This window comes from Esox lucius, chromosome 14, assembly GCF_011004845.1.
Source record: "Esox lucius isolate fEsoLuc1 chromosome 14, fEsoLuc1.pri, whole genome shotgun sequence".
NCBI classification, from domain to species: domain Eukaryota; kingdom Metazoa; phylum Chordata; class Actinopteri; order Esociformes; family Esocidae; genus Esox; species Esox lucius.
The window spans coordinates 12,794,038-12,805,920 of NC_047582.1; the positions used below are offsets into that span (position 1 = coordinate 12,794,038).

An 11,883-nucleotide genomic window follows, 5' to 3' on the forward strand; every position below is an offset into this window, starting at 1 on the left:
ATCTTGGCAGTATGTTTATTTGCTCGCACAAAAACAATAAACATTCAAATCAATAAACATTGATTTTAACATTAGAACCAAACTGTTGAAAAACCGTGGATTTTAACCTGTGCGTACATTACGAACACGGGCTAAACTATTCCAAAAACATTTAAATATGTTGCCTTTCAGCCATTCCGACATTGACTTGCTTATGTATTTAGGTCGTTGTTTTGCTGCATGACCCAGGTACTACAGCTTCATCTCACTGAATTTAACCAGGTCTTCAACACCCTCAAATCACCAGCCCCCATTACAACAGCTTTTTTGTTGATTATGGGGTCAATAATGTGGAATGCAGTGTTTGGCTTTCGCCAGATATAACAGACACTGTTCAAAATCAATTAAAGTATGCCAAAGTGCATGTGGAAGCAGCTGTTGTTAAGACTCCTGGATGAACATATTAAGGACAAATGAGAAAAAGGTTTGAATGACATGGGTCAATTATTTCTGGTGAAAATTCAACACTGTATGCTATCGAGACAGGCTTTGAGTGTTACGTAAGTGAGATCCATAAATACATTATATAAATGTTCATTTAGGTTTCCTTTATTTAATATTAGCATTTGGAGCCTGGTGACATCTGACTGGTGCACTGCAGAGTATTGGCATAGGCATAGTATTGGCATTCAAGCTAATAAAAAGTGTAATTAGGCTCAAAATCAATCAGAGCCCAGCAAAATCTTAAGAATGACTCAACCAAAATCTTACAAATATTTTCTTTACCTAAATCTCAAAAGGATATGACAGTACAAACTGCATTTGTACATTAATCCTATGAGCAAAGTTAAGCCAACCCTAATGCCCTCCTGAAGAAAAGGATACATTTATACAGGACCTATTGAATGGCACCTGAAACTTCAGTAGTTTATACAACAGCAGACATACATTAATGTGAAATTTTCTGGTGTATTTGCATGACAAAGACCACAACGAACCACATTAGGGAAACAATACTTTTATTATGCTGCATTACAACCAGGAAGCATGTCTGAAAGTCACTCTATAAACAACACAAACCTCCAATGATTGCTAAAATATTACATTTTCCACACCGCATTACTCCAGAACATAACGCGATACCAAGACAGCCTTACAAGTGCCATACTTCAAACACCGCCAACTGAGTCGGTCTTCAGTGGAGAACACCAGCAAAACCATTTTAAAAAAGCGCAAACAAAAGCCAACACTCATGTCTCAAAAACTCGTCTCAATTCACATCTCTCTGAAAGAAAGAAGGCTGACCAATCACCCGATCAGTCCTCTAACATTGTGCGTTAATGTGACAGGCTACAGAGTAAAGGTTGGACAACCATATAATGCCACAATGGCTTGGTATGTATACACTGTGCTATCTACTGTACGTATAGGTGGATATAACCTGGACTCATTTAGGGTGCCCTGTTTATAGAAGGATGGTAGGGAACCAGGACTACACTTTGAGTGTCCCCTTCACTGCAGGTTGAGGTACAGGGGTGTCCAGGACTAAAGGGTGAAGCCCTTAGTTGCTGGCCTTAACAGCCTCAATCTCGATGTCTTGCTGCTTGACACGGTAGTCCTGGAGGGCAGCTTTGATTGCATCCTCAGCCAGCACTGGAAAAATAGGTCAAGGGAGGTCAGCGAATTCCACATAGTTGTAAAAAGGGTGGAAATACATGATTTTGTGTATCCCAGCTTGTAAGACAGAAGAGAACAGCATTAAGTAGACATAAATAGGGGCTTACTGGAGCAGTGAAGTTTGACCGGGGGAAGACAAAGCTCTTTGGCAATGTCTGTGTTCTTTATTGTCATTGCTTCAGCGATCTGAAAGCAAAAGACCGTATCGCTCAATCAGTCGAGAAATAAACCCCATTCAACCACAATAATAAGCAACTTAAGGAACAAACAAGATGACGGAAAAGACTGTTGAATTGATACATTTAAACAGATCAACATTGACCGAAATAGAGCAGGAAGTGGAGGAAGTGTCACGGGTGCAGAACGTTCACTCACAGATTTGCCCTTCACCCACTCCGTTACCAGGGAGCTGGAGGCAATGGCAGAGCCACAGCCGAATGTCTTAAACCTGGCATCCACAATCTTCCCCTGATCGTCCACCTCAATCTGTAGAAAGGAAAGAGGACACTTGTGTTTCTGTCCACATTTAGTTAAAGAACATTTGTCAAAAATGCAGTCCTTTTTCTAAATGTTGTTTATTTTGTGGATTCTTTGGTACACAGCCAAGACATTGCAACCTCATCCAAAATCCCAGGCTTGTAGGTTCCTGTGAGGTTGACTTCAGACCCTTCATTTTGCCTTAATCCATTTATTTTTCTTAAAATCATGTCAAGTGGTTCCAGGTTTCCAATATTTTGGTCTTCTGGCAATATTTTTGTAAAAGAAATGGCGAAAGACTGATGCAAATGATTACTAGAATAATAATAATAAAGTGCCACACTGTAAACCAATCAAATGTATTTATTAAGCCTTTTTTACATCAGCAGATGTCACAAAGTGCTTTTACAAAACAACTGGCCTTAAACCCCAAGGAGCAACAGTAGTGTTGAATTTCAGTGGCTAGGAAAAACTCTAAGACTGCCAGAATTTAGGAAGAAAGCTAGAGAGGACCCAGGCTCAGAGGGGTGACCAGACTCTTCTGGCTGTGCCATGTGAACATATTAAGATTACAATTGTAATAATTAATAAAAGCGTGTGGGCTGATTCTAGATTATATTTAAACAGTCCAGGTCAGAAGCATGACCTGATGGACAAGGAAACATCAAGAACATATTGGTTTTCATAAAAACCAAGTTGTATGCCTTAAAATGTGTCATGCCTTAAGTGACCTAAACAAGGTGAATTCATTGAAACAACTAGTAAAGCTCACTGGGAGAAAATAATGTATTGGAATTCATAGCCTTGTGGATTCTATTCATCACAGCAAAAGAAGCCGGAGAACATTCAGGACGGGCCTAGAAAAAAATGACAATCGTGGTTGTCTCCTACAAAACTGCTTGCATGTTACAGCAGCACGGCACTGATGGTGAAAGATGTGAAAAAGAACCATGCTTTAATGGAGGCATCAGACTCAGGCATGGCCAGGTTTCTGTTAACATTGTTCTTGCGTGTTTGCATCCTCATCCCATCAAAAGGGAATGAATTTAGCGTTCGCTAGTGTAGCTGACTAGCTAGCAAGGTGAGGTTTCTTTCAGTGTTGGAGTTGCAGAAGGAAAGCGGCTGCAACTCCTGCTTTTCAGACTAGATCAAGAATATGCATATTACTAATATAATTAAATATTCTGTCTGAGTTGTCTGTCCCGTTTTACAGGACCCTAGACACAAGGTTTAATGAGGACAGGGGCCAACATACCTGTAGCTTCATCACATCTCCACAAGCTGGGGCACCGACCAATCCTGTCCCCACATTCTTGGAGGTCTTGTCCAGGGACCCAACATTCCTGGGGTTTTCATAGTGGTCCACTACCTACAAGGGGCAAAAAAAAGAAACAAATGCCATGGTTAGTAAAAACAACATTAAAGAACTGTCAATTCCACTAATCCCAAACGCACATCTTTCTGGGAGTGCAGGGCCGAAGAAAGCTCATTATGAAAAAAACTGAGCGGGCTAATACTTACAGTGGATATACACACCCCTGTTAAAATGCCAGGTTTTTGTGATGTAAAAGAATGAGACAAAGATAAATCATGTCAGAACCTTTTCCACCTTTAATGTGACCTATAGCGTGAACAATTCAATTTAAAAAGAAAATGAAATCTTTGAGGGGGAAAAATAAAAAACCCTGGTTAAATAAGTGTGCACACCCTTAAACTAATACTTTGTTGAAGAACCTTTTCATTTTATTACAGCAATCAGTCTTTTTGTGTAAGTCTATTAGCATGGCACATCTTGACATGGCAATATTTGCCCACTCTTATTTGCAAAAGCGCTCCAAATCCATCTGATTGTGAGGACATCTCCTGTGCACAGCCCTCTTCAGATCACCCCACAGATGTTCAATTGGATTCAGGTCTGGGCTCTGGCTGGGCCATTCCAAAACATTAATCTTCTTCTGGTGAAGCCATGCTTTTGTAGATTTGGATGTGCGTTTTGGGTCGTTGTCGTGCTGAAAGGTGAACTTCATCTTCAGCTTTCTAACCGACGCCTGAAGGTTCTGTGCCAAAACTGCCTTGTATTTGGAACGGTTCATAATTCCCTCCACCCTGACTAAGGCCCCAGCTTCACTGTGGGTATGGTGTTCTTTGGGTGATGTGCAGTGTTGTTTTTTTGCATACCTTTTGGAATGATGGTCAAAATGCTCAAACTTGGTTTCATCAGACCATAGCACTTTTTCCCACATGCTTTTGGGAGATTTGATGTTTGTTTTTGCAAACTGGATGTTTTTCCTTTGTAAGAAAGGGCTTCCGTCTTGCCACCCTACCTCATAGCCCATTCATATGAAAAATATGGGAGATTTTTGCCACATGTAGCACACAGCCAGTACTTGACAGAATTCCGGCAGTTCCTTTAATGTTGCTGTAGGTCTCTTGGAAGCCTCCCTGACCAGTTTTCTCCTCGTGTTTTCATCACTTATGGAGGGACGTCTAGTTCTTGGTAATGTCTCTGTTGTGCCATATTTTCTCCACTTGATGATGACTGTCTTCACTGTGTTCCATGGTATATCTAATGCTTTGGAAATTATTTTGTACCCTTCTCCTGACTGATATCTTTCAACAATGAGATCCCTCTGATGCTTTGGAAGCTCTCTGTGGACCATGGCTTTTGCTCTGAGATGCAACTATAAAAAAGTCAGGAAAATCCTAATTGAACAGCTGAACTTTGTGATCAATCAGAGTCACTTTAAATGATGGCAGGGGTGTAATGACATATTTAACATGAGTTTGAATGTGATTGGTTAATTCTGAACACAGCCACATCCCCAGTTATAAGAGGGTGTGCACACCTATTTTGCATTTTTCCCCCTCAAAGATTTCAGTTTGTTTTTCAATTGAAATGTTCACATTATAAGTCACATTAAAAGTGCAAAAGGTTCTGACATGATTTCTCTTTGTCGCATTCTTTTACATAACAACAAACTGGCATTTTAACAGGGGTGTGTAGACTTTACATCCACGGTACACTCTACCAGTGCATCCGGATGAAAATCCCTGTTAAGATCAAAACACTGTCTATTCACCACATATCTGTATTAGAAATGAGTGTACTGGCTCAATTTTCTTTCAGTTTCAAACAATCCAAAGTCATATTCCAAGTCCCTAAAAAATGGGGCTCAAGGCGGAGTGTTGTTATATAAACAGGTCGACATTACGTAAGGGGAAATTAAAATAAACAGATTAGAGTTTCAGAATTACATAAGAGAACATTTAAATAAACAGATTAGAGAAAGGCTACACTGTCCACAATAGTAATTACTGTTGCTCCATCCAATGCAATAAGCATGATGCTGAGTCATTCTCTGCACTACTGAACAATTCTGGGAAGATGGCCTTTACAACATTATCACTATAATGTCTGTGTGAATGCCCTAAATCTATGATGAATTTGTTACAGGTTAATTGGTTCTGATGCCGGTTGTTATTGATCCAGGCATCTAGCCAAAAACTCAAATGACCACACTATAAACACTCTGAAGGCTACGGGTATTCAACTCTTACCCTCCGAGGGCCAGAGCCTGTTGGTGTTCTCATCTACCTCAATAAATTACACACACCTCGGGTGTAATTCATGATTAGGGGGTTGCAATGAACGTCCCAAGGACACCCATGAAACATTGGCATTTCAAATGAGGGGCCTGCCCCAATGTTTGGCAATTCTTGCTCAAGCTGTTTAATATAGGTTCAACTAAAAGTAGTTGAATACTATGGACATTTGAGAATTATTTGAGATTATTCTGTAGAAAGATCCAGAATTAATGAAAATGCGTATTACCAGGGAAGGTAGCTAGCTAGCAGTAGCACTCTTGTACTAATTTAGACAAACACATTAGGAAAACTGTACTGAAACTCACATGGGTAACCATCTATAGAACACTACTCTCACACTAGCTAGAATACATATTTGGTGTTACAGTACAAATAACGATGGAATTAAGACAATATAGGACTGTAAAAATTAACCTTGAAGTAACACCTGCCTCTCCCGAAAGATGACGTAGTGTTGTTTGACATTGTCTGTAGAAAGGCATTTCTAAAAACATTACCTAAAATGTTATTTTGCTAGCTAACTAGGATAACTAGCTGTAGCCCAAGTTACAGGCGTTGCTAGTTTCGCGCATGTTAATGCTTCCCTAACTTTAACGATTTTTATATTATTTTAACTAATTTAAAATGCACTCAGGTATACATTAAAATCAATGGTATCTACACTAGTAAAAAAACCACCATATTATTATATTCATTATTAACTTAATTAGCAAATAGCTAGCCTAGTCATTACATAAGAAGCTAGCAGTCGTAATGGCCTAAGTTAGCATTGTTTAGTGTAGCGGTCTAAGCCACTCTTTCTGGTGCGTATACGGTTGCAACTTTGGTTAAAATCCTACCCACAGATCATTTTCAGCAAAAATGTTCCTCTCAATCTTTCATTACTGTTAAACCATCTGCATTAATAAAGCTATGACATGGATGACACCGACACATCTATCAATCTTCCTTCAAAATCAACACACAAAGCCCAATATAGATTATATACCTTCTTGTGGTAGGCGGCCTGGGCTGCGTATTCTGGGTAAGTGAGCCTCCGGATCACAACAAGAGGGGTGATGCACTTCTTTGCTACTAGACCCGCCATATTAGCCTGTTGTTAGTCTGAAGTAAAGTGACGCACTCAGAAGTAAACGCACTCATATCATTCACAGGCCACTAGGAGGAGCTTCAGGACTGATCCCCGCCAATGTAAGGAAAGTGCGTGGCTTTTATATTTCTAACAAAAAATGTGCTGTATGTGTTTTATGACTTAAAAGATTCCATGGTTGTGGTGAGAATAGGTATCTGCCCAATTCCAAAAGGACCTCTAAACCTAAACCCGTCTGAACCATGCAATACAAGGGGACATTGGAAAAGTTTTGACTGCTGTAACCTATTGGATAACTACGCCACCAAGATAGGCTAAATTCAGTGTTTTCTTTTGCCTTAGGTCCTTAGGTTTTTTTTGTTCTACCTCATCATTAATTACACCCACATGGTGTCACAGATCTAAACAAGTCCCTGATTAGAGGGTGCAATGAAAAATGGAGTGGGTCAGTTAGTGATGTAACGAGTCTTCATTAGCATTATTTTAGCAGTAGGATATTCTGCTGGCAGCACACAGATTTTCTTTATCAAAATAAAAGCCATCATTGAAATGTATAAGGCAATATAGTTAACAATCCAGTCAGTAAACAAGAATAGACAAGAACAGCATTGGAACAGACATTAAACGTAAAAAGTACAGACTACATTTTTAACTGTTTTGTCTAATACATTTCAATGATGGCTTTTCTTTTGAAAAAGAAAATCTGAGTTTGCGCTGCTAGTATAATATCCTGCTATAATATCCTCGTTTGGCCATCACTAGGGTCAGGCTTTGAGGTCCCAAAGTTGAGATTAAGGCGGCTGGATGTAAGATCCATCATATTGCTTGAACCAGTCATCCTTGAATTGTAATTTCATCAAGTAAAAAACATTTTTCTTTTCTCTTGTTTTTTCTCTTGTCTCTTGTTCACCACAAGAGGGCCATATTAGTAAACCTTCAATTATCTTCCCAGTTGTCTGACAATGGTCAACAAAGATGTTGCTTCTTGGACACCATTGGGTGTATCTCATAGATAAATCAACCTCACATACCATTTCGTTGAACATTTTTATTTGCGATTTCTTGTTATATTTTGTGATATTTTCGATTTTAAACCATGCATGTCTGGTGAACCTCCTCTAATAGCACAGTCAGAATTAAATGACCTGGTCAGGCTGTCTGGTTACAAAATGGCAATGTCCACCCTTAAACAACCATTGTCTATGCTGCATACAGTGAAGAAACATATGAAAACATGGATCTGTTGTTGATACATATCCAGTACACCACATACAACTGAAACATCTGTGGAGATCTTAAATTAGTGGCTCTGATACTTGGAATGTAGCTCATATATACCAAGTACTGTCTTTACATTTGGGAATGGGACAGCAATGCTAAATAGTCACATTACATAAAAAATAACTGGCCACTCCATAACTGGTCCCAGGATAGAAAATGTGGCACAAGAACCATATGTTGACCTGACAAAGATATTTTTGCCTCCTCTTCACATGAAACTAGGACTAATGAACACATTTGTGAAAGTAATGAACACTAAAGGTGAAGGTTTTCATTACTTGAGACAGGTGTTTCCAAGTGATGCGAAGATTAAAGAAGACATTTTCGTTGGTCCACAGATCAGACACACCATCTATGACAAGCGGTTCGACGGTCTGTTAGTGGAGCCAGAGAACATCACCTGGAAAGCATTCAAGAATGTCATTGAGAATTTTCTTGGCCACTACAGAGCACCAAACTACATTAAGCTGATTGACAAATTTCTTGCAGCATACAAAACCATTGATGCAACATGTCACTGACATTTTCTGCTTTCACACTTGGACTTCTACTCCACAAATCTTGGTGCAGTCAGTGACAAACATGGTGAAAGGTTTTACCAGGACACTGTCACAATGGAAAAACGGTATGAGGGCAACTGGAATCCATCAATGCTGGCTGACTATTGTTGGACACTGCAATGAGATGGACCGGACACTGAGTACAAACGAAAGTCAAGAACAAAACACTTTTAGCCCTGTTGAACTTATGCAGCGAGTAAGAAAAGTTATGCAATTAAACATCTAATAGTCAATCAATCAAATCAATCAAATGTATTTATGAAGCCCTATTTACATCAGCAGTTGTCACAAAGTGCTTTTACAAAACACCCAGCTTGAAACCCCAAGGAGCAAGCAACAACAATGTTGAAGTACAGTGGCTAGGAAAAACTCCCTAATAAGGGCTGAAATATAGAAAGAACCCTAGAGAGGAGCCAGGCTCGGAGGGGTGATCAGTCCTCTTCTGGCTGTTCCGGGGGAACATTTTAAGAGTACAGGTTGTAATAATTAGTAAATGCATGTGGGCTGTTTCCAGAGTCTATAAAAACTAATCAAGGTCAGAAGCATGACCAGATGGACAGTCTTACCTGATAGAATCTGAAATTATATTTGTGTTCACTTTGAAGGGGTCTATCATAATCACCCAAACAATAATGTGTGCAGTGTAATGTAGATAAACTTAAAGTTTTGCTGTCCATGGTGCTGCTGAGCATAACTAGTGTTTTATAGGGAAGTTCAAATTCAGGTTTTGCATTACTTAATGTTTTTGTGACTCAGAAAGAAAGGAGAAGTAGAACATTGGTCAATGTTAACCCAAAGAACACTCTTATGAGAATATATGACAGCTGCTGTTATTAAAATCTGACACAGAAGGTGAGTATTGCACTCTAAACCTATTTATATTAAATATCTTATGTTTGCCAGAAGGTAGATATTGAAAGGTTATTTCAGAAAAATAGCTACCTTTAATTGTATGCTCTCAATGGGTTTTCTGATCATTTACAATGATTTCAACAGGACGTTTTGGAAGTGTTTGACAAGAAAATGGAGGATTTGGAATACTTCGAATATATAGATTATACAGACAATGGAACAAATGAAAATATCTCTGGAATTGGCTCAGTGATTTTCTACCCTCCCAAGTTGTTTTCAGTGGAAATCATGGTGATTATCAATATTCTTATAGCCCTACTGGGCCTTGGTGGAAATGCAATTGTAATTTGGATCTCCTGGGTCAAGATGAAGACATCCGTCAACACCATCTCATACCTAAGTCTCGCCATCTCAGACTTCTTGTTCTGTGTCTGTCTGCCCTTTAACATTGTCCACATGGCAACCTCTGACTGGCCCTTTGGACTGGTTATGTGTAAGCTGACCTCCTCGGTTATGTTCCTCAACATGTTCAGCAGCGTTTTCCTGCTGGTTCTGATCAGTGTTGAGCGCTGCATATTAGTTACATTACCTGTCTGGGCACAGAACCACCTGACCGTGCCCAGAGCATCCGGAGCGGTTGTCTTCGCGTGGGCCCTATCTGCTGCCCTGACTGTACCTTCACTGATCCACCGCCAGATCAAAAAGCATGGGGATACAACCCTGTGCTACACCGATTACCAGTCCGGGCACAAAGCAGTGGCCCTGACTCGATTTGTCTGTGGCTTTGGGGTTCCATTTCTGATCATAACCTTCTGCTACTTGGTTATCTTTGTGAAGCTGAGGAGTCGTCCCATGAAATCCATGAAACCTGTCAAGGTGATGACGGCTCTCATCATGGCCTTCTTCGTCTGCTGGTTACCCTACCACACCTTTGCCCTGCTGGAGCTGAACCTGGGAATGGACAACCTCAATATGGTCAACACTGGGATGACGGTGGGTGTCACGCTGGCTTCAGCAAACAGTTTTCTTAACCCTATACTCTATGCGTTCATGGGAAATGACGTCCAGCAAACCCTGAAGAGATCTATTCTGTGGAGGATAGAAAATACAATGGCAGAAGACGGACGCACAGGCAGACGGAACCTTTCAAAGTCTGGGTCTGTTGAGAGTAAAGCTTTCACATACATCTGATGTTTAACATTGTGTCTTTCTGAGTATGTTTCTAAGTTTTTAATGATGGCACCACCTATCATTTTGTACAACATGTGTACAGATTGAGTTGTACATATTTTTTGCTGAATAAGAAGGTGTATTTTAGTTCATTTATATCAAAACATGCCTGATTAGCAAGTCTGTTTGAAATCTGTTACGTTATATAAAATTCTAACTCAAAGGTATGGCCATTCATGCTTATTAAAAAGATCTATTTACGTAACAAAATGAAACCTTGAAAGGCATTAACAATTAATCGACATTGTGTTAGAACTCATGTGACAGATGAGGGAATTCCAAGAGGCTTGTGTAATGGCTTCCTGACAATAATATGGTTTTAAAGAATAGCAGATGTCATGTTCCACTAACCACTGTCTTTTACATGGTAAAATAAATGAAAGTCAAATAAAATAAAAATAAACATGTTTTTGTCACAAGATTCATTAACAACAGGTGTGTACCTCAATTAAACTATACAGTACTGTCACAGTGTTTTAGGGAGTGGAGACAGACGCAGGAAATGTGGAAAGGGTTTCTACAACCCAACTCAAAGCACGTCAGAAACTGACTGGGCAAGGCCAAAGTAAAGTGAGGTGAAAAGCCTCCAAAACAGAACACGCGGACAAAGCCAGAACGATACAACACACATATGCATAGAATATTCGTACTCACTGCACGGTGACATGGAAATAATAACCAACACGGCACTGGGGAAACAAGGACATATACATAGGCATGAAAATCAGTGAGAATGGGAAACGTGTGGGTGACAATATGGGGACAGTCTGGGGTGAAGGTGATTAGCCGGAACAGTGGTGCCTAGAAGGCTGGTGACGTAGACCTCCGGAGCCGGTGCAACGGAGGAGAAGTACTTAAAGGACCTTCACCAAAAAGATCAGTTGAAGTAAATTAAAAAATGTAGATAGAAAAGGGTAACATAAGGCAAACATACCTACAGACACCTAAAAATAACAATAACATGGAAGAAACATAAAATGATATAATAACCTGGTTGAAGTAATAATTAACTAACAGTAACAGCAGCAACACGTGAAATGAATGCGAAGTGTGTGTATGTTTGTGTGAGACACCAGTATACATGTTATTTATGAATGTGGACGTGTGTGTTGTAGTCTCAGTATGCGCAAG

General features: G+C 39.7%; 2 protein-coding genes across 2 annotated transcripts; one reads left to right on the forward strand and one right to left on the reverse strand.

Moving 5' to 3' along the window:
- Positions 1–985: 985 nt before the first annotated feature.
- On the reverse strand, positions 986–6,855 carry iscu (iron-sulfur cluster assembly enzyme). Its single transcript, NM_001303904.1, is given in 5 exon segments — positions 986–1,632; positions 1,764–1,842; positions 2,032–2,142; positions 3,389–3,502; positions 6,728–6,855. Coding segments are annotated over 5 exon segments (495 nt in total). The 5' UTR covers positions 6,827–6,855; the 3' UTR covers positions 986–1,540.
- Positions 6,856–9,414: 2,559 nt separating this feature from the next.
- Positions 9,415–11,159, forward strand: LOC105014898 (chemokine-like receptor 1). Its single transcript, XM_010877578.4, has 2 exons — positions 9,415–9,522; positions 9,667–11,159. The coding sequence occupies exon 2, from the start codon at positions 9,694–9,696 to the stop codon at positions 10,711–10,713; it is 1,020 nt and encodes a 339-aa protein (XP_010875880.2). The 5' UTR covers positions 9,415–9,522; positions 9,667–9,693; the 3' UTR covers positions 10,714–11,159.
- Positions 11,160–11,883: the final 724 nt, after the last annotated feature.

Excerpts from the sequence above, each read along its gene's own strand:
- LOC105014898 (XM_010877578.4), top strand. The coding sequence starts at position 9,694 with ATGGAGGATTTGGAATACTTCGAATATATAGATTATACAGACAATGGA.